We start from the raw sequence: 23,133 nt of genomic DNA on the forward strand, positions 1-23,133 counted from the left end.
GGATTTTTTTGATATCGTGATTCATTTCTAATTTACTTTTATTCTGCCAAGTAATAAACTCTGTGTTAATCAATTCTTTTAAAATAAGGCATCTTTAGACTGAAGAGTTTTCTTTTCTTGAATGTTTGGTGAAGTTTGTATGTCCTGCTCTTTCGTAAATGTCAGTGGGTCAAGTCGATGGTGTCAGACCGTGTAATCCTGTCTATTATGTCCTTTTTCAATTTTCTCTTTGCCCTTTCTGTCATATATCAAAAGTCATGGACTATCACACGGGATTGTTTTTTCTCGCTGTCTGGACAGTGTCCTATTCTGGAGATGCCCTGTTGGGTTGTTGGCTTGTTTGAGACACACCCAGACGTGCTTGGGGTCCTGGGGCTGCACCCACCGGTATCTGGGCGCCTTACCTGCCGCCTCCCGCCCCCCCCCGCGACTAGTGTGAGGCTGCGTCTGGGGTCTAGTCTCCATGGCGACAGCTGGTTCCTTGCCTTGTGGGTCCCCACCGTGCCAGGCCTTCTGCAGACTGTTCCGTGCCGGGAAGCAGGAGCCGGTGGCCGCTGAGCCAGTTTCCGTCTCTTTCTATAACCTCTCTGCTTTCTCCTGCAGGTGGGTCAACGGCTGCTTCCTATCGCTCGGCTTTTCTTGCTCCCCTTCCTTCCCTCCCTCATGTCACCCACAGCGGTGAGGGCGTCCGTGAGGGTATTGGTGAGGGCGTCGGTGAGGGTGTCGGTGAGGGCATGGTGCCTATGTTGGGCTGTGGTGCTCACTGGCCTCCCTCTAGGGCCTTGACTTCTCTGGGTGCCTGCCGGGGCCGGGGAGGTAGACAGCTCTAAAGCCAAGAAGGTGATGGGCCCGTACCTGGCGGGCGTGGTGCTCACTGCTCAGTGGTCTAGCGTAGATCCAGACTGGGGCCTGCCACGGGCCCAGCGAGTGCAGCCCCCTCCTCAATCTTGCACGTGGATTCTGGTGCCCGCACGCCTTCCTGTGGCAGTTCTTGGGGGTTGCACTCCTTGGACTGGACCCAGGATACCCAGGCAGCCCTGAGCGTGCAGGGGATGCCCCTTCCCACCCACCCCCACGCTCTCCCAGGTGCCTCCCAGACTAACTATAATAGGGCCTTGTTGATTAATTTATCATCATTATTATTTCCTGTAGACCGCATTTATGTCAAGGTCACAGATTTTCTTCTAGTAGTTTTATTGTTTTATTTTTCAGGTGGGCACCGGGATGGGCCCTTGGGCCTCTGCCTGCCCGTCACCAGCTCCCGGCCTTGGCAGAAGTTCAAATGGTATTCGAGTTTATGCCAATGATCCCTTTTGACTCACAAAGCGAGTCAGGCTTGATTTTTTTTTTTGGTCTTATCATACAGATAGCCAATTACTCCGTCCCGTCAAAGGGGTCTTCGCTCTCGATTGCATTCTGTCAATACCTAGCTGCTGAGTGAAAGTTCCTTTCTTATGTGTCTAGTTTTCCTGGTCTTTGCATTGTTCTTCAGACTGTAGATATTATCATATCAGTGTATGATCGGGTTATCTCAGTATGATTATTACGGTTGATTTTTCAGGATTTGTAATTTTTTTATTTGAAAACCATAAATCCGCTTCTTCCCACCGTGTTTTCTGTTTTCAGATGTTCTCCTCATTGTCTTTTCTTATCAGCTTTACTTGAGTCTTTTTTTTTTTTTCTAGCTTATGAAGAAGCTTTGATCATTGAATCTTCTTTTGTTTTTGTCACACCTGGTGGTGCTCAAGGCTTATTCCTGGCCTGGCCTCAGATCACTCCCAGTGGGGCTGGGGTCACCATGTGGGGTTTGGACCCAGGTCCGCCATGTGCCAGGCCAGCTTCCTGCCTGCTGCTCTACCTCTTCAGTCCCTGATCGTTTGAACGTGAGTTTTCTTTCTTTGCTATTGGACATTCAACACCGTATTTTTTTCCTGCCAGCACTGTGAGGTATTTGGACCCTGTTCTAGCTGCTTTGTTGTCGGTGGATTTTCAGCCGAGTGCTCCCTGCTGGCCCGTCTGCTCGGGCCACAGAGCACTGTGAGTCTGTGCAGGGCCCGAGCGGACCTTTCCTTCCCATGGTTCTGCAGCTGGGGTTGGAGATCGGTTGGTGGTGTGGGCAGCCCGTGTGGTGGGGGTGTGGGGGCTGGACCCCCTTAGCAGGACCCATGCAGTGCCCAGTGCTCTGTGCCCTCCCTCCCCCCAGCACCGCCAGCCCAGACGTACGGCCGCCTGCACAACCTCTGATGCTGCCTGCGTCACTGTGCAGGTTTCTGCAAGACCCCCGAGTCTGCGAGCCTGGACCCCCGGCCAGGAATCGGGACCCCACTTCGGCCCACCCTCCTTTTCTCTGCTGCCAGCACCTCCCTCTGGCCGAGCTCATGCCTCTGCCCGACCCTACCCTGGCACCATGTGGGTCGGGCTGCCCGGTGAGCATGGCGAGGGGGCACCCAGGCAGGCAAGTACGGAATCATCCATCTCTTGCCTCCAAGTGACCCGTGGGGATTGAAGGGCCCTCTCGTGCCGGCATCAGATTCTGCCGTGACCTGCGCTTCCTACCGTCTTACCTGCTGTGGGTTTTGCCCACCATCCGTGCCATCACTGTTGCCGGAAATAGCCTTTATTTTATTTTATTTTTCATTTATATTTTTTGTTTTGTTTTGTTTTGTTTTTGGGTCACACCCAGCGATGCTCAGGGATTACTCCTGGCTCATACACTCAGGAAATACTCCTGGCAATGCTCGGGGGACCATATGGGATACTGGGAATCGAACCCGGGTTGGCCGTATGCAAGGCAAAAATGCCCTTCCCTCTGTGCTATCACTCCAGCCCCTATAGTCTTTATTTTAAAACTGCCCTAAACTGTCTTTCAAATAGAGATGTTATGACGTGAAATAATTTTTATATTAAGTGCTGGAGCGATAGCACAGAGGGTAGGGCGTTTGCCTTGCACGCAGCCAACCCAGCTCACCCAATTCCTCTGCCCCTCTCGGAGAGCCCAGCAAGCTACCTAGAGTATCCCGCCCGCACGGCAAAGCCTGGCAAGCTCCCTGTGATGTACTCGATATGCCAAACACAGTAACAACAAGCCTCATGATGGAGACGTTACTGGGCCCGCTCGAGCAAATCGATGAACACCGGGAGGACGGTGCTACAATGCTATTGAAATTTTAATTTAATTTCTTCGCTGATCATGTAAAAGCGACTGAAATTCTTGGAGGTCCGATTCATTAACCCCCAGTCGCTGTCATCCTCCGTGTCACGTAAGCCACTGGCTTTGGAGGTGACAGGCACTGCACTTTTGTTGTTGTGCCACACCCAGCAGTGTCCGGGGCTTCTGCTGGGCTCCCCGACTTTGCTGGGGGGCTCGAGGGTGCCTGACTGGAACAGTGAGCACAGCTGCCTTGGCCCGGGCGCGCAGTGGCACACGGAGCAACCACGCTGGCGGGGTGTCTGTGTGTGGGGGGGGGGGGTGTGGCGGGCGTCTGCCTGCCACTGTGCCACTCTCTCAGGGTTTGTATTGGGGGCCATGGGTGGTGTTTGGGTGGAGGCGATTCAGTGCTGGTGCTAGAGGATGAGGTGCGGCTTGGACCCTGCGCAGGGCAGGGGGTCAGGCTCTGGCCTGTGCAGCGCGTTGCTCCCTTGGCAGTACTCTGGGGACCGGCAGCCCCTCAGGGGCCAGACCTGGGGCCCTGTGTGCAGAGCTCTCCCGCCCCTCCTCACCTCCTTCTCCTGCCCCCTCCTGCCACCCCTCCCCCCTTCAAGCTTCCACTGATAAACAGCCCCTTTATGCATCGTGCGGATAAACGCCTCAGTTCACCCCACTGGCCGCCGTGCCAGCGAGCTGCTGCCGGCTCTTCTCCTCAGCACACGGCTCTTGGCTCAGGCCCAGGGCACGCCCGGCAGCAGCAACAGCGGAAAATGGTCGAAAGTACTGGACGTTTCTCTTTCCCACTTGAAGAGTCCTATGTGGGGCCCGGGGAGAGGGAGAAGGCTCACAGGGCAGGCGGGTGTGCTTTGCATGCTTGTGCCTGACTTCCGTCCCTGGCACCGTGATCCACCCCTGCTGCTGCTGGGTGTTGCCGAGTAGGTGGGACCCAGCCACGGTGAGATGGGGGCCAGACGCTGTGAGGTGTCACCCTCACTACAGGTGTGACTCCAGACCCAGTGCTCAGAGGAGCAAGTGGTGCCAGGGTTGAACGAGGCATGGCTGCGTGCAAGGAGCTGCCCTCCCTGCCTGGTGCCTCGTGTCTCTGGGGCCCACGTTCTCATCTCTGAGGAGTTAGTTCATGATGCACCTTGTTTATACTGTTACCATGAAGACTTCAGACCAAGGATACAGCAAAGTAAAGAACATCTTGAGGGCTGGAGTGCTAGCACAGCAGGGAGGGTGTTTGCCTTGCATGCGGCCAACCCGGGTTCGATTCCCAGCATCCCATATGGTCCCCTGAGCACCTCTGGGAGTAATTCCTGAGTGCAGAGCCAGGAGGAACCCCTTAGCATCCCCGGTATGACCCAAAAAGGAAAAAAAAAAGTCTTGCTTGGCTTCTGGGGTAATCTAGGAACCTGTAAAGGAAGCAGATATTAAATAATCACCATTTTTGGAATGCCAGTTTACCACCAGCCACTCAGGAATCTAGAATCCGTCTGCCCGTGTGACAGGTTGTCTTTAGGATGGTGGGTGATGGGTTGGAAGCATCATGACCTTCTCGTTTGAGAGAGTCAGGCGAGCGCTCGGCTCTGGCGCCCGGGTCAGACGGGGGTTCGGCCGACTCGCTCGCAGGACCTGTGATTCCAGAGCCGCGTTTGTGGGAGCGGAAGTTCCCATCGGACAGGGTCCCTGCACCAGAACCCAGGGCTCCGGGGTGCCGGCCCCTCCTCCCTGCCTTGTGCTGAGGGCTGGCCCACTCCCTGCCCGCCACCTCGGAGTCTGAGCTCTGCCCAGGTGAGGAGGGAGGGCGGGTGCTTGGGGTGAAAGGTCAGAACTCCAGCCTGCTGGGCCCACAGGGGCACCGGCTCCAGGACGGCTGGCCCTGGTCTCCACATTGCCTGGGACCTCCTGGGTGGGGTCGGGCGTGGGACGCTCTGGGGCCTGGGGCTGCAGCATCTGGAATCAGAACATCTCTCTCTGGCATCATGTCATTGTCTGATAATATCAACTTACCGTTTTAGATGGGATTTGCCGGGGGGTGGGGGGCTGCATAGTTTGCATTTTATTAAGGACTGTATCAAATATGGACTCCTGTGAGTTAATTTTGTAATGTGACGTTCTACTTTCCTAGAACGAGCAGATGCCATTGGGCTATGTTACCATGCAACAGGGATGAATGGAGACGTTACCGGCACCCACTCAAGTAAATCCATGAGTAACGGGGTATCAAGTGATCAAGTGATGTTTTACTTTATAGATGCAGTTCAAAAACTCAAATACTAATAATACCCCATTTAATCTGATCTGGGGAGACCTTCTGAATTACTTTCTGAATTAATCATTTGTTCTCATAGATTTTTACCCTCCCATGTCTTACTTAAGGTTAGGACTTTTCCCTCTGTGACTTTGATTTTTTTTTTTTTAAACCCCCTTTCTGGTATGAGCCGGTCAGATGCATCTGGAGAAGGGGGTTCCAGGCCTGTCCTGGGTTATGGGGATTATCCTCCCGTGGTGACTGAATTCACCGAGCCGCCCGAACTTTCCCTTCCACGGCAGCCACACGTGGGAACAGCCTCGCTGCTTTTCAAGGCCTTGGGTCCAATACACACACAAGTTTTTCATTAATGGTGTTTGAAGAACTTTAAACATTTGTGTACTTTTGAGTTAAGGGGGGGGAAAAATCCAAGTTTACCCCTGATAATTAAGGGATTATGAAAGGGATTAACGTCTTGGCTGGAGATTGTGATTTACATAGAAAATATATAGCGGTACTATTTCCCGAATTGAGGGGGTAGGTGGAGAAAGATTAATTGTTGCCGTTGCTAAATAGGCCCGAATAATAAGCTGCGATTCACCCACAGATGGTCGCGGGACTGGCACACTGGGGCCAGTGAGGTGGCAGCCGGGCACGAGGGAGCAACTGGGAACCCCTGGCACCTGTTCCCACAGGTTTTAGTTTGAAGACTACGGAACTGTTAGTGTCTGGGGGTTTTGTGTGTTTGTTCCAAAGAAATACATATGTTTCTATATATTTTTCAGCACTTTTGCAAAAATGATCAGATAGATAACTTGGCCACTTCCATGTACAAAATTTCGTTAGGCTGTGAAACTTTTCCGATGCTTTTTATCAAGCCATTTTAAGAATGCACTTACCCCAGGCTCACTTTCAGTGAGTGACCTGGGAAGGGTCTGGAAACATTTTTCGAAAATTAGCCTGTCTTAGGCACGTGTGTCACTCGAAGTGAAATAGGAAAGATATGAAATTTTAAGTACTTGGTTTTATGCAGAATATAAGGGAGAGATCTCGGAAAGTCACATGATTTGAGACAAGACGGTTGCTTAATATTAGTCTTTTATGTGGAAGAACATTACATTTGCATAGAAGCATTTTAATAAAGAATTTTCAGAGTGCACTGATAATTTAGAAAATTAAACTGGTTTTGCACTTTCCTCATACGCCTAAAAAAAAACCCAAAACGGATTAAGGACCTAAAGGAATAGAGGAAGTGAATGGACACTGATGTTTCAAAATATCTCATTTTGCCTAAAAGCAAGTACCGGCAGTTAAATGCCCATAAAGGGATTTCTTCCTTAAGCCCCGTGGATTTTTCCCCCGCACAACTTTTTGTGTGAGTCAGAAATGAAAACCATTCATCTAGTGCCCCAAAGAAGGGCCTTATTGAATGGAATAACAGTGTAATGTAGCATTGAAGGCAGGATTGAAAGTGATTATCTTGTTAACTCTTGACAGGCACCGCCAGCTTGAAATGGAACGGCAGGCTTGATTTGCAAATGAATTAGAGCTTTTTCATTTTGTGCCAGGATCATCTTTTTATATTCTGATATGACAGATGCTATGTTCCCGGCTTTTGTTTTTCTTCAATTTTATACTTGCAAATAAAAAACAAAAGATTATGATAGTCATTTTATTTGCATCTTTTCTCTGGGAGTTTCTTCTTTGTGTGGAAATTTTTAATCTTATATTTATCAAGAAAAAAATTAAGACTACTATTGTTTTTGTCAGAGTAAAATTTGATTAAGTGTAGTAGTAATTGGATGAAAGAAAAAAGTGTCTTGGCTTCCAAACTCTAGAAAATTACAAATAGGATGTTGTGTTTAGTAAAAACAAACTTTGGCTTACTTTAATAAAATTCCACTTTGGGTGATACAGACGGACTTTTTCCATAAGTTTTAAAGCTGAAGAGAAGTTTCTAGAACAGCACAGTTCCCCTCCCACCCCACTCCTGTCTCTGCAGCTTGCCTCGTTAGTCTTCTTCCCGCCACCTTCTTACATACACACACACACACACACAGAGACACACACATACTTACACACACACGTACATTTCTCTTAGAACCTTAGAACCAGTGTTCCTTGTTACCGCTAAGTATTTTATTGCACAAATTAAAAACTGAAAGACATTCTCTTCCATAAACGGGAGTAACCATGGGTGTTAGGTCTTGGGAATGCAGAGTAAAAGACTACAAGACCTTATTTTTATGCTCTCCGTTCCTCTCTGTTAGGAAGAACAGTGTGATATTATTACTTTTGTTTCTGTCTGATCTCAATGACAAAGATACTTGTTAATGAAAACATTAACATTAACAGATGTTTTCATAACAAATGAATGCTGTCTAGTGCATTGCTATCAATGCTATCTAGTGCTTTGCTTAACTCGGTTCTTACTAACCTAGAACCTTGTTCGGGGAGTCTTTATTATTGGTACCCAATATGCCAAATACCAGTAACAACGATGGGTCTCATTCTCCTAACCCTGAAAGAGCCTTGAATGTGGCACTTTTTAAAAATCTCAGGGCTAGGACGAAGGAGACGTTACTGGGGCCTGCTCGAGGCAATCGACGAACAACAGGATGGTCATGATCGTGCTCAGTGAAGTGTGGCTTGCCTTCCTCTAATGGAGAGAGTTCAGTGACCCTCCAGCAGAGTTCAGTGACCCTACAGGAGAGAACTCTGTGACCTTACGTGCTTTTCTCTAATGAGAGTCAAGTGTCTCTCCCCCTTCCCTCATGCCTTCTTCACAGGACGTTTCAGTGAACTCTACTGACTTGCCACTTTCAGGTACAGTGGGTACTGGTAAGACCAGCTGGTTCGGGGAAGCGGCCCCTGAGCAGGAGGAAAGAAGGTTCTGGCGCCACTCTCTGCACAGTGCTCGTGCCTAGTGGGGTGCTGTCATCTCGGCGACACTGTCGCTTTGCAGTTTCCCGTCAACAGTGTGCCCTGTGATGCCAGCCCCGGGTGCGGGTCAGTACTCAGCATGAACCCCATCTCAGGTGCGCGTCTGAGATCCGAGACCCGCCCTGGCAGTGGACAGCTCTGCCCCGTGGACAGGGCAGCGGGCAGGGGAGGCCTGCGTGTTGCTGAGCCGCGTTGGTGATTTCATATCGCTCTGCTTGATCAAAATTCAGTGCCTGTAAAGCTGATTATTCAGTGTTATGCTAAATTATCTTTAATTAATGAAGAAAAGGCCATTTTTCTCCAGTGCCTGGGAACGTTTCCTTCTGATTATGCCAAGGTTAGTCGTTCGATGAAATATGATTCACATTTCTCTTTTTTTATGTTACTCCTCCCCCTTTGCAAACTCTCATTTCATAAGGAGTTGAATTAATGTCACGGAAGACTAAATTTCTGTCTTTTCTGATTGCTCTTGTAGTTGTTATGTTAGCATTTTATTTTGATTTGTGGTCATCTTTTTAAAAATGCAGTATTTTTTTCATAGAAGGCTAAGAAAAATTTCTCTTTTTCAAATGTCCTACAAGTAGAATAAAAGCAAATAGAAATTCTCCACTCTTAAACTTAATTCCACCTGGTTTTTAATGCATTTTCCTTCTTTCCCTTGTATCTGCCCTCTGCAGTTTGGGGTCTGAGCCCCTTGAATATTGTTAATGATTCCTGAAACAAGCTAGGTAATAAGGAAATTAAGAAGCCCGTTTCCTTCTGGTCATCTAGCCTTATTTCCTAAAGTGGCAGCATATATATATATATATATATAAAATATATTTTTATGGCAAATAAATATATTTGCTATATTTAATCACTTAATCACTTAACTTCCCGTTAGTCGTCGATTTGCTCGAGCAGGCGCCAGTAACATCTCCATTTGTTCCTGTCACGTGCTAGTGTAGCCCAATGGCATCTGTTCGCTCCGGGAACATGAAGGGCCTCAAACCGATCGTTCATGATCTTCATGAAGAAGTCTGACCATCTGGTAGGTGGGCGGCCACGCGGTCTTTTGACATCCCGTGAAATCCAGTCGGTAACAGCTCTAGTCCAGCGGTTGTCTTTAAATCTCATTACGTGAACAGCCCATCTGATTTTCGACACCTTGGCAAATGAGACAGCGTCCCTGATTCTTGATCATTGACGGATGTCAGAACTCCGGATTCTTTCTCTCATTTGAGTGAAACGTGATATTCCGAGCATAGCTCTTTCTATTCTTCTTTGGGAGACCTGAATAGCGTTCTCATCCTGTTTGCGTAGGGCCCAGGTCTCTGAGGCATATGTTAATGCAGGAAGAACAGTGGAATCAAAGAGATGTGCCCGGAGCCAGAGGTTCTTCGTCCTCTTAGCTATTTCTTCGACGTTCTTGAAGGCGTTCCAAGCCACTCTCTTCCTCCTGCGCAGCTCGGGTGCCAGGTCATTTGTCATGTTGACCTCTCGACCTAGGTACACATAGCTGTTGCGTTCGGAGATGGTCGTTCCATTGAGAGCGAATGGGGCGTCAGGAACGAGGCTGTTTCTCATAAACATTGTCTTCGTAAGATTCAGCTGTAGTCCTACCTTTCCACACTCACGGTCAAAGTCGGCCAGCATTTGTGCCGCTTGCTGATGTTTGGTGTTATTAAAACAATGTCATCAGCAAAGCGGAGGTGGTGTAGTTGCCGACCATCTATCTTCACTCCCATTCCTTCCCATTCCAGTCGTCGCATGATGTTCTCGAGGGTGGCACTGAAGAGTTTCGGTGAAATGGTATCACCCTGCCGCACCCCTCTCTTGACATCAACGATCAACGATTGCTATATTTAAGATAGCAAATCCTGCGAAGGGTCATAAAGTAAAGTACTGGCTTCCTTGGGCAAAAGGCAAAACTCAGATGTTTTATGTAAATACAAAACTAGAAGGAACACAAATCTCTCCAGTCTCTCATTAGCAAAATCCAGAATATAATGGAGCCCTCCCTGACTTCTTGGGGGTTGTGCGATGTTGAGCTTCGTGGAGCCTGGAAATGCCAGCCAGACCCCCTGGCCACCCACCTGCTCGTGTCCCATGTCCTGGGGGGAGGGGGGGAGGGGTGGGTGTCTGCTTTTCCTTATCAGGAGCGCAAGCCAGGACTTGTCCCATCCAGCAAGAAGCAGAGTTCAGAACAAGGTTCTCATGGACCTGTGAAATACAAATAATAGCACTGTAGCACTGTCCTCCTATTGTTCATCGATTTGCTCGAGCGGGTCTAGTAACGTCTCCTTTGTGAGACTTATTGTTACTGTGTTTGGCATGTTGAATACAAATAATAATTTAAAAACAAAATCACTGTAGAAGGACTTGAGTTGGGGCCCGTTATAAATAGGCCTTTTTTAGCATAAATCTTTGGAATGAGTTGAATTTTGCTTTGAGGGTTAGTGTTTTGCTTAGTTGGAGTTCAGAGTTGCTGTTCACTGCTATGAAAATTGAGTATGAATATTCATCATGATTTGCAGTTCATTTTAGATGTTGCTGTTTGAATGTGATTTCTGGCTACGAAATACTGATAACTAACCTTGGGCATTTGGATTTATTTCGGCCTGGCCTTTGCTTTCATAAGGCCTTTGAGGGGCTTTTAGAAGGATGTTTTGAAATTCCACTGGAGTCTTGTCTGCGTGTTTGTGCTTGGTTCTCCCAGGTGGGGTCACTGCCTGACCTTCCATGGTGGTCACTGTCCGTGCCGTCAGCCTTTTCCTAGTACCCGCAGGGTCAGGAGACGGTACTGGTCCTGCCACTGGAGCCAGAAAGTAGGCGGGAAAGATGCTCGGGAGAGACCCGGGGCATGAGCGACCCAGCCCCCAGCCCACGCTCCCGCCATGGACGCTTCACTCGGCATGTTTTCCATGTCTTTCTTGCTCAACTTTTAAAAAGACGTTCTGGAGGTCCTCTCCAGAACTGCTCAGTGCCGAGTAGAGGGGGTTCTTAGCACTGTCGGACCCAGCCCTTCCCTGTGAGAAGCTGCAGTGACACATTTGGGCCGATGGGGCAGATGAGGTCTGAGTGCCGTCCCCGAGTACACACTGGGGCCGAGTACGCACCTGAGTACACACTGGGGCTGAGTACATACCTGAGTACATACTTGCCCAGCCCCTGTGCCAGGCCTTAGACCCTCCGAATTCCCTGCATGGCCGTTGTGAATCCGCTTTCCTCTCAGAACCGCCCTGCGCCTGGTGCTGCCAACAGAGAACTTGGACATGGACTCTCCCGTAGTGACCACGGCAGCCCTTGTGGCTGGACTCATTACGCTGAGGGGGTCCACGCCAAGGACCTGGCTGTGGCCGTCCTCCCACGTGGCTCAGGGCCTCCCGCGTGGCTCTACGTTCGAATCCACCTTCTCTTCTCTGGGTGTCCTGCACAGCTGCGGGTGCTTGGGACCGACTGGCGCCTCGATGGGCCTGTCTCTGACCGGCTCAGAAGCGCCACTCGGGGAACGCATGCGTTTGCTTCACACTGAGGCAATGTCGCTTCAGAACAGCAGGCTGGGTGTGGCAGGTGTTACCACTGAATCAACACTGCATTCTAAGATCATACACAGTGCAGTGTGACCGAAATTATCTATGGGCATCACATGTCATGGCGTGTCACTAGATAGGAATCATCATCGTCTGTCGACAGACCTGAGTGTCTGTTGAGCTGCGGGTCCCCCTGGGCATTCAGGCCCGTTCCTTCTCAGTTCATGGTCCCTTTCGTCTGGGTTGATCGACCCGTTTCCCGGTTTCCTTCTGGGGAAATTGGTCTCACGGTACAGGAGCTGAGCATGGCTGCTTTGCTCTCTGCGGTAGCTCTACATGTCCCCATGAGGTCCTTGTCCCTCGGCGCGGTTGCTCTCGCTGACCAGAGGCCCTCAGAACTATCGAGGCATTGCAGACTGCCCCTGTTGCTTTCTGACCGGCTTCCCTGTGTGTGTGTATGATGCCTGCTGTCTGGGCGGGGCCCGTGTGTGTGTGTGTGTGTGTGTCTGTGTGTGTCCCTGTGTGTCCCTGTCCCTGTGTGTGCCCCTGTGTGTGTCCCTGTGTCTGTATGTTTCTGTGTGTGTGCCCTGTGTGTGTTTCTGTCCCTGTGTGGGTGTCCCTGTGTGTCCCTGTCCCTGTGTGTGCCCCTGTGTGTGTCCCTGTGTCTGTATGTTTCTGTGTGTGTTTCTGTCCCTGTGTGTGTATCTCTGTCCCTGTGTGCATGTCCCTGTGTGTGTCCCTGTGTGTGTGTCTATCCCTGTGCCATGTGTTTGACATGCAGGAAGCCCGGAGCAGAGCAGGTACACGGGCACGTGGCCTGTCAGGTCGTGGACAGAAGCATTGGGGACCTGGAGAGCAGGTTATGGAGACAGCTCGAGCGTGGCCTGTGGAGGTGGCAGAGACCCCCTCCCAGGCAGCGGGAGTTCCTCCCGAGGAGTGCCCGGCCTCTGCAGCCTCACTGTGCCTCTGGGCTGCTGTTCCTGAGCAGATGCCTGACTGCTGACGGGCACGGAGCTCTGCAGGGGAAGTGGGTGACCACATCACGTGCCCCAGACACCGGCCTTTCACCTGCTGTCAGGGGACGTTATTTTTCTCAGGGTCCCTGCAGGGAGGCCGGCGGCGGATTCCCGGCCACGCAGGGCCCCGTGGCTCTCCCGCGTGCAGGCCGGCGTCTCCACTCACTGCTGGGGACCGTAGCGCCTGGTGGATGCTGCCCAGCATGGTCCTCCCTGCCCCGGCAGCCTCCTGCACACCCAGCGGGAGAGTCACTTGGACAGGTCATTCACGTCGGGAGTGGGCACGCGGCCAGAGCCATACGCGATCGTTACTGAGCACTGACATTTGACTGTGGAGGTTTCCAGAAGGGCAATGCCGTTGACCTCAGCACCCACAGATCTGACATCCCACCTGCCCTGAGGGGCGGCTGGGGGCCTTGGTGGGAGAGACTGGGACTGTCGGGGGTGGAGGGGTGGCCAGGGTTGTGCTGGGGCTGCTGGGCTTCAGCTCGGCTCCGGTGTGGGGACTGTGTTTCTTCTCACAGTACCGCCCAGGATGCGCCTGGGGGTCACGCCACATGCCCCCCCGTCCAGGTGCCTGCTCAGAGCTTCCCAGACGACTCACCCAACACCCACGGGTTTGTGAGCTGAAGAGATGCACAGAGCAGCCGAGACAGCCCGGGGGGCGCTCAGGGTCTCTAAAATGGTCTTCAGAGGGGCTTAAGGGACGGATGTCAGCAGCGAGAGGCGCATTATCAGGATCCCGGGGCGGGGGGGCGGGGAGGTGTGCACTAGTCTGTTTGGGGAACTAGGAGACTGTTAGCCAGACGCTGCGGGTGGGTCACCTAGCAGGTGGACAGGCTGACTTCCCGCATGACTTCAGTACACCCTGTTCGAGAGATGAGTGCTGGGGGGTTCAGAGCCCAGAGGAACCTGGGGTTTGGGGAGAGCCACTTGCACCCCCCCGCCCCGTGTCCTGCGGTGGATGCAGGAATGCCCACTGCGCCGGAGGTCTCTCACTCCTGCACGGCAGGAGGTTGGGGGTCTGTTAGCGGGGCTCAGGATGGGCCGAGGCTTGAAGGGCAGAGGTGTGCCAGGCAAAGGTCTGCGACTCACGGGTGCAGACAGCTGTTGGGCGCTTCATCGAGTCCCTCGCGGGCCGGGGGGCCCTTCGCTGGGTGCAGCTGATGGACCAGCTGTAGGGCAGCCCTGAGGGCTTTCCTGAAAGCGCTGCGTCTATGGCAACGGGTTTTCCCGGGAAAGTCATGCTCTACATGGAAGCAGAGACTTGGGAGAAACAAAACTCCTTGTCGTGGCTGGGAAGGCGGTCCCGCAGGAACAGCTGTGGCCTTGCGTGGGGCAGCCTCAGTTTGATGCCCCCTAGACCCCGACATCGCTGGGGATGGTCCCCGAGCACCCCTGGGAATGGTCCCTGAGCACTGCTGGGTCCAAAGTTGTAGATATTTCAGTATGTGCATATGTGTATGTATATAAATGTATATATAACACAGGTACGTTTATATATTTATATAATAATCTATTAATATATACATTGTATACTTGCATATAAGATCGTATCTTTATGTCTGTATAGATCTTTATATTTTCGATGCATTGCAGAGTAATGAGAAGCCTGCATTTGGCGGAGAAGCATCCTGGTGTTTCCTAAGCGGGGAGCTGGTTGGCGGGTGGAGGGAGCCCCCTGCATGTTTTCAGGGCAAAGAGAGCTGGTCATTGTCGCTGGGCTCCTCCCTCAGACCAGCGTCTCACCCCTGGGCAGCCCTGGGTGTCCAGGGGTGTGTGGGCGAGGGGGCTTTCTGTTGGTTCACTTCACGAAGACTCGTTCCTAGGGCCGGGGGGGCCTGGGTGATTTGCGGAGGGAGGTGGTGGAGTGGTAGATCGTTGTAAGTCTGAGCGTCCCTGCCACAAACCGCTCGGAACTCGAGTGAACACTCGGTGGGATACTGGCCTCGAGTGAAGACAAAGCCCATTCAGGTTCTATTCTGGGGAGATGCATCTCTGAATCCGGCCGCCTCTGTTGGGGAGTCTGAGGACGGGTCGGAACCCGCAGCCCTGCGGCCCCGCCGGCCCCTCCTCTGCCCATCTCGCTGCTGCCCGCAGGCCTCTCAGCCGGCTAGAGAGTGGACACTGGCCTGCCGGGCGCTGCAGGGTCGTGTGGGACACCTGGTCGCGGGTCCTGGGGTGGGTCTACCCTCGCTCCTGGGCCACGCCAGCACGAGGCCCTGGGCTGCCTCAACTACAAATTGGATGAACAACCCATGACACTTTTTCAATATTATTACATTAAACCAAGTGGATTTTGATTGATAACCTAATATTCAACTAATGCAAAACATCAATCATGGCGAGTATATTAATTATTTAATATTGCAGTCTAATTCAGAAATCGATGTCCCGCATGAGGGGAAGGGAAGCGCAGGGTTCCCAGAAGATTTAAGACAGGGGATGATTAAAAAAAGACCTGCTGTATGCCTGTGTGTTAGCTCGATACAAATCTTTATTCATTTGCCAATAATCTCTTCCCATTTTCCACTTCAGGACCATTTTATCAGTTCTGAGGCCTGTAATTGAATTAAGCCTGCTTTCAGCACAGGGCAGGGCAGTCGCACAGATATTGATGAAGTCGTGACAGGGACAGCCCAGGAGACAGACCGCTAAAGAGGTCAGGCCTGGTGCTGGTCCTGCAGGACGCATCTCAGGCTCTGCCTTGGTGGGGATGCGGGGGCGAGGGGCCGCGGGGGTGGGGGGGGGTCTCGTCTTGTGCCTGTTGCACGTTGGCAGCTGCCCACAGAGTGCCTCTTGCTGGCTTTTCTTGGTGACCTTGGTTGTGGCCCAGCAGAGCCCCTTCACGTCCAGGCCTTGGCGAGGCAGGGGCTCCTGGCGTCGCCCCCGGCTGTAGCCCCTGCAGCCTCACAGCCTTGTTGGGGACTCGGCTCACAGCCCTGTGTCCTCCGCCTGAAGCAGAGGACACTGAACTTCAGGGAGGACTCCCAGGGTGGCCCTACCCCAGGGATGCTGGGGAAAGTGGAGTTTCAGGGACACTTGTTGAAATTCCGCTGTCTTGACCTGTGATGCGTGTCGAGCTCTGTAGACCGCGTGGCTATAAGTGAAAACTTCTTGGATTCTTGCCTTTTTCAGAGGGGGCCATGTCCTTACTGACGAGCACGGAGGCGTATCTTAATGATAGCTCTCCTGAGAATTGCCACCCAACTTCTCCCTTAGTTCTGGTTGCCTGGCAATGTGTATGTGTCTGTACACCCTTTGGGGACCCTCTTCCAGCCAGTTTATGTATTTCTCTTAAATAACATGTTTTTTTGTTTCTTACCCCATCTGACAATCCTCTTTGGCATTTTAATTCCATATCATTGTGGGTGAGCGTCCTTTTACAGTTGTTGTTTGCTTGGGTTACAGTGATCGCTGTATTCTCTGCCAGCCTTTGTTTGCTTACTCTTGTTCTCTAAGTCCCTCTGTCTCTCCCTCCCTCCACCTTTTTTTTCTTTTTTAGTCACACCCGGCAGTGCGCAGGGGTTGTTCCTGGCTCTGCACTCAGGAATTACTCCTGGCAGTGCTCGGGGAACCATATGGGAGGCTGGGAATCGAACCCGGGTCATCGGCTGCCTATCGCTCCAGCCCCATCTTTCCTTCCCCCGTTGGTTTTGGGGCCACACCTGGTGGTGCTCCTGGCTCAGCTCTCAGGGGTCACTCCTATTGGGGCTCAGGGGACAGTATGTGATGCCAGGAATCGAACCCGGGTTGGCCATGTGCCAGGCCCGTCCCCGTGTGCCGTACCATCGCTCCAGCCTGGGAATCTGTTTCTCTTCCTTCTGCCTCGCACTCATGACTTGGGTGAATCCCCTGAGTCCTTGGCTGCCGAGAGGTTTGTTTTCCTTTCCCGTCCTCTAATGCCGTATTGGCTGTTCCTGAGCTCCAGCCCTCCCTGGCCAGGGCCCGCCACCCTGAGACAGGCTTCTCGGCCGGTGGCGTACACACTCACTCCCAAGTCAGCTGGTGGTGCTTTGCTGGCCACCGTCGGGATGACCCTCCCTGATGGCCGCTCCAGCCTGCTGACCCGCGGATATCCCAGCTCCGGCCCTGGCTCTGTCTGGAACTCGGGGCACCATCCCCAAGGCCCCTGTGGATTCTCCTCCCAGTGGAGCTGGGGGAAACTGAGGCACTGGAGGGGGGAGGCGGGGCCTGTGTAGGGAGGGTAGTGTGACGGGGGACCGGCAGCGGTCAGCGGTCAGCGGCTGCTCTCGAGGAGGGTCAGCCCGCGTGCAGCCCACTGTGGGGGCCGGTTCAATTTGGTCCTGCCCCTTGGCGGAATAGGATTCCAGGTTATAAGCTCAGGGGGTCTTTTCCTGTAAGGAAGCGCTACTGGGGAGAGTCAGAAAATTGTGACTTTATTTGATACTAAGAAACAAATACAGACTGAAATACGGGAACAGGAATCCAGTTTGTCAGTCTCACCAGCCCTGCGCTTGGACGGCCTCTGCCCACGCACAGATGCATGATCTTAGCTGCACCAGCCATCTCTATCCCCGGGAAAAGCAAGAAATGAAGCGGGTTTTTTTTCCATTATTTATTTTTTATTTTTTAATTTTTATTAGTGAAACACCAGGAGGTACAGTTGTAGACTTAGAAAACAAACAGTGTTTTTAAGTGAGGGTTTGGCGGGACTATTTTAATAGTTTTCTACTGCTTACATGAGTTTATCCTGATTTGTAGTGTCCACTAAGTAAACAAAATTGATATCTAATTTAAAAAAATTATACATCCAGATAAATTCATTGTGTGCATATTTTTTATATTAAAAGGGTACCACTGTTGGAAGGATTTTGTGTGAAACATTTGCAGGAAATGTCAATTGTAGACTTTATATATGCTTAGAATCAGTATATTGAAATGTTTTTATAATAAACATTGGGGAAAATTAATGCAAACACTCTGAAATAGATATTAATATAGAGTATCTATAGAAATCAATATTATGTAACTGCTAAAATAATAATATACAAGTTAAACTTATTTTTGTTGCTCACTGACTTTGAAATTCGGAATCATTCGTGAACCTGAATTTTAGTGGTCACTTAAAAATAATTGAGCAGTTTTCTTTTTCTGAAAGTTGCTATACACTTAAGAACAGTGCTGCTACAATTAGGTAAAGATACACAGAGAAGTTAGAAGGGTTTACCAGATACATTTGAGGTAAACATAAATTACAGCAGACAAGGGTTTTAACAACTATTTAGAACTTTTATTCTTCTGTTTTAGGGAATCTGGAAGCATCAAAGCTGGATTAGAACATCTGGTAAGTTCTAATTTTCTCTTGAACATTTGCATGCTCTTTGATATCTGCATTCTAAATGAACACTTTTGAATGAGCTTTGAATACCTTGTATTGAGAAAGTCAACCGTTTCCCAAGGGGTCAGCTTACTGTTATTATGTGAAGACACTCACATTTTCATTCATCTTATCGTTTCAAGGGAATTGAAATTTTTTTTTAGATTACTTTTTTATTTTTTGATGTAGAGATGAAATGAAAGGGGTGACATTCCTTGGATTGATGATTGCTTTAATTATAAACAAAAATTGTTTGGTGTCGAATTTTTGGCATATCTTGATCTGACAAAAACAAGCTTGTGTTTTAGAAACAACACAATCAAATATTGCATGCATAAATACGGTGTGTGTTAGCAATTTAGCAGCTTTGAAAGATGCACACGGCCCCGTTTTTCCTGATGTCTTTGCTTTATGAATAATGCAGTGATTGAAACTACATCCAGTTTTAGAATATCAAATAATTGAGATGCACAATTTTTGATTTAAGTAAACATTTTTAAGGCATGGGAAAATTAAAACTGACTTAACATTAAAATCTGTCCATTGATAAAAAAAATTGGAAAAAGTGTACTGTTTACAGACATTTCAAAATTCATTGAGCTTGGCACATTGTGTGTTCATTACAACACTGAGTAGTTCATTTAAACAGAGTTCATTATAAAGTCAAGCTCTGGTTTCTGGTCAAATCCAAATGTTGAATAATTAATGGCGGAGATTCTTTTGTAAATATAATCTGAGTACTTTTTAAGTGCAAGGCTTATTCTTGTATCATATTGTAGCTTTGTTAACTGGTAATGTGCTTTTGTTCTGCCGCACGAAAGCCAGCAGAGATGCGAGGACGCTTCCTTCAGCTTCCTTCAGCTTCCGAGTAGTTTCAGAGTCGAAAGGGATTTTTGCTTTTCCTTTCGGTAGTTACAGGAAACTGAAGAGAGCTAGACTTTGCAAACGGATCTTAAATTCACAGAGTAATTACCAGACAGCAAGAATTAATCGTTGCATTATAATTCTTGTTTATAGTTGCTGTAAATCAAGTTTAAAAATTTAAGCTGTGTATTTTAGCCCCGGTCTCTTTGAGAAAGATATAAACAGCAAGATTAGTCTCATCACCGCAGATCGTTTCCTGGTTTACTGCATCCTAGTGGTGCATCCAAGACATTCGGCTGTCTGAGTTAAAGGGCAGCGTGAGACATCCTAGCGGGGCCTGGGCATCACCCACGGATGCAGCCACCTGGTGCTGGAGCTGCTGTTTGCCTGCAAATCATTTCTCGGGAGGGGCGTGTGCCTGGCCGTGGGCAGTGGTGGGAGAGGGGCGTGTGCCGCGGAGAGGGTGTGTGCCCTTGGGGAGGGGTGTGTGCCCGGCAGAGGGGCATGTGCTGAGGAGAGGGCCTGTGCCCGGCTGTGGGCAGTCACCCTGTGGCTGACCTAAGCGTGTGCATCCTGATCTCCACGCTCGGTGCCAAGATCTCATTTTCCGCGGCCGTTTTCCTTGCTTGCACTCGGGGTTCCCCTTGGCTGTGCTGCTTCCTAACGGGTTCTGGGCTGTCCCAGAGCCCCCTGAAGCAGGTGGTTGCCCCCACCTCGCTGCCTGCCATCGCCTCCCCCCACCCCTGTCCCTCCCCATCCGCCCCCACCAGGTCACACTGTTTGGTGTTGCTTTAGACTCTCTGGTGAGATTTCACTTCCAGCCATTTCTTCAGCTGCAGGGACTCCAGAATGCCCCTGGGCTTAGCTGCGTTTAGTGTCCGTGTGGCCACTGTCTGACCGTTTAGTAGTCCCTGTCTGCTCGTGACCCCAACGTCTCGTTTTTATCTAGGCTGGGTACTTCCGACCTATGTTTTACGGTGTCAGAGTTAGCACGGCAGGCGGTGGGGGCGGGGGGGTGGTTAAGGTGTCTGTGCATTTTCTTTAGGGTGTTCCAGAGATGCTGACCTTGGCCTTGTGAGACTGACCCACAGCTCTGAGCTCAGCGGTGGAATAAGTTGATGACGCCACATGTACATTCCTGCACGCAGCATGTTGCTTTTCCCACCTAGAGTGCCCGGTGCCATGAGGGTTTTGGGGAGGCCGTGAACGGGACAGTTGTTTAGCGGCACGTTGACGAGCTACTGCTGGTCTGGACTCTCTCCCATGGAACATTCTTCCAGCAAATGCAGCTCTCGTTAGAATTGCTGCTGTGGCCACATGCAGCTTGAAGTGCAGCTTCTAACGGGTGGATGATGAATCTGTGATGAGAGGGGCCGGGGAGAGAGCACAGTGGGTTGGGCGCTTGCCTTGCACGCTGCCAACCCAGATTCAGTCCCAGGTACTCCATATGGTCGCCCCGTATGGCCAGGAGTGAGCCCCGAGCACAGCTGTGTGTCCACCAAACAACGCCCCCCTCCATAGTATGACATAGAAGGTGGAAGCAAGAAGACCTCTGGCGGGGAGACGACAGCCCGCTTGTCCTTGTGTTCTTGGGCCCCACCCAGCAGTGCTCAGTCCATGCCCCTGGCTCTGTGCTTTTAGAGATCGGCCCCGTAGGATTCGGGGGACCATGCAGGGCCGGGATCAGACATGGGTAAGCCCCATGCCTGCCATCGAGGCTGTTGACTGCATGGGGTAGCTCGGAGATGCCAAGTCGGAGGCAAGTGGCGACCGTCATGCGGTGCCCCCTCAGGTGGACAGCACTGCCCTGGCCTCTCCTTACTTCTCCCCGCCGACGCCGATCCCCCCGCCCCCCCCCCCCAGTGTCCGGCGTGGCCAGCGGCCCTCCCTGGGCACTCCCAGCGCTGGCTCCTGCCTGGTGCTCTCAGCTCCCTTTCCCTGAGCATCTGCTCTCAGAGGAACTTCCGGGTTGGTTCCCAGGAGCAGCGCTCAACCCTGGCGGTCAGCGGTCAGTGGGAGCCTCTGGGCCCCGTCCAGGATTGGGGAGGGCCAGGCCAGGCGCGCAGCTGTTGTCGGGGGTGGGGAGGGTCTGCGGAATCTTTACCCCCGAAGAGAAGTGACGGTGGAAAGTGCCGGAAGTCAGTGTCACTGATACTGGAGTCCTTAGCACTCCCTGATGTCAGAGCTGGACCCAGGGTCCCTCCCAGCCCCACACCCTGAGCTTGGCCCGGGAACCCTGCTGTTGGTGCAGGGTTGGTCCCTTGGAGCCAGGAGCCCGCAGAGGGAGGTGGGCCCCGGTGGAGAGTGGTAAGCAGAGGCTGCTAGACCCAGCCTGGAAGTGACCGTGGTGCGTCGCGAAAGGGAAGCCTAGAAACCCCTCGCATGCCTAGTTGTCCAGTTTCCTTCCTGAGTCTGGTTCTTCATGTTACCATGGGCTGGACGCTGGGGCTAACACTGTAGTATGCTGTTGGACCTCAGGCATGAAGAGATATGTGATAAACAGCCTTTTTGGTACCAAGGGTCTTGGTGTGTCCGGCTCGCAGTGGGCTTGGCTTCCCATCACTAGTTGGGTCGTTGGGTCATGGAAGAACCCGAAGTGGGCCTGGCTTCCCAGGCCTCCCGCATCACACGCACGTGCAGTGTCCAGGCCGGAAACCACTTCCTTAGCAGCTCGCCTGCCCTGCCCGCCAGTGTTCTGGAGCTGGAGTTCCTGCTCACGGCTGTACGCCCCCCACCCCGCCCCCCAGGGCAAGCTCAGGTTCCTGTGACCCCCTGGGCCCTGTCGAGGCAGAGAACCCGGATGTCACAGTTTGCGCCCTCACACTTGACTTGAGTATGAGCACGATGAACTCCCTGTCCCTCTTCGGAGGGTTTGGGGAACCTGCCCCGTGGACGGAAGAGGTGCCCCTCAGCCGTGACCCCCTTCTCGAGTCCCTTGTCTCGCCCACTGCGTCTGACGCCTCTTCTGTCAGCGGTCCCGCCTGTGTGGGAGAAGCGCCTTTGGCGTTTGTTCAGACGAGTTTGATGGTGCAGTCTGCCTCGACGTGCTCGGGTGGCCCCTGCTCTCTTATTTCCTCACAGCTGGGGGGACGCTCCCGCTCCCTTCTGTCCCCTGATGACTGGCCCGTAGCCCCCGCTCCTCCCAGCCTCTGTGTTTGCTCTTTCGCCTAAGTCAGTGTGTCTCTGAGATTTGGGGGGGACGGCAGCCGAGCGCCCACTGCCCCTTCTGGGCCCGGTGTTGCCAGCCAGCAGGGCCTCCCGTGGCCTCGCTGGGTTCGCCGCCACGGCTTCACGCTGCCCACCCTGGACAGCGCTCACCCTCCGCCAGCCGGGTCTGCTGTGATGCTCGCCGAGCACTGTGCGTGGGGCTTCCTGTCCACCCCCAAGCAGCCTGGCCATGTCCCTCGGGCCTTTGGGTTCGCGTCTCAGCGCAGTCTCGACCCCTGACTCGCACACACGTGTTCCGCATAGTTCAGCTCCAGGCGGGGCGAAGCCCTGCTCCGAGGGACAGCGGGGCAGGAGGTCACGGCGTGTCCTGGGGTCTCACCCCGCGGGCCTTCCTCGGGTGCCGCACACCAGGCTTTCTGATTTCTTCAAGTCAGTCATCATTTTTAGAGAAAAAGACAAAAAAGTGCTTCCAGCTACGCCCGTGTCTCGCTGACACCGAAAATGCTGACTCTGTCCTGGTGCTTTCAGAATGAGCTGGGAGAGACACTCTCCACCCACCATGTCCTGCCAGATGGGGGGGGGGGGGGTGCGGGGGAACAGCGCAGGGGGCAGAGCTGGGCTGGCACACGCCCCCACAGGGTCCCCGAACAGAGCCAGGAGGGATCCCTGAACACGGCCAGGTATGGCCCTCAGACTCAAAAACAAACAAGAATTATATTATGGACCCTAAAAATTATCGCGTTATATTTCTGCGTTGTGGGCCATGTATCGGTGTGTCAAGGGGAAGGATGACCATCTTGTGTCTGCCCCCGTCCCGGTGTCTGTGCTTCTGTACTGTCCTTCTGACAGGCGTAGACTGGGACTCGGATTTCTGTGTACCTGATATC

At 51.9% G+C, this 23,133-nt stretch overlaps 1 protein-coding gene across 1 annotated transcript in view; it reads left to right on the plus strand.

Annotated features, from left to right (window-relative positions):
- Positions 1-23,133, plus strand: part of RSRC1 (arginine and serine rich coiled-coil 1) — a 251,714-nt gene that overhangs the window by 103,651 nt on the left and 124,930 nt on the right. The window contains exon 4 of the mRNA XM_056113955.1: positions 18,145-18,181. Coding sequence (XP_055969930.1) covers positions 18,145-18,181 — 37 coding nt within the window. The remainder of the gene's footprint in view (positions 1-18,144; positions 18,182-23,133) is intronic.

The sequence above is a fragment of the Sorex fumeus genome, unplaced genomic scaffold, assembly GCF_029834395.1.
Source record: "Sorex fumeus unplaced genomic scaffold, SorFum_2.1 ptg000024l, whole genome shotgun sequence".
Classification (NCBI taxonomy): domain Eukaryota; kingdom Metazoa; phylum Chordata; class Mammalia; order Eulipotyphla; family Soricidae; genus Sorex; species Sorex fumeus.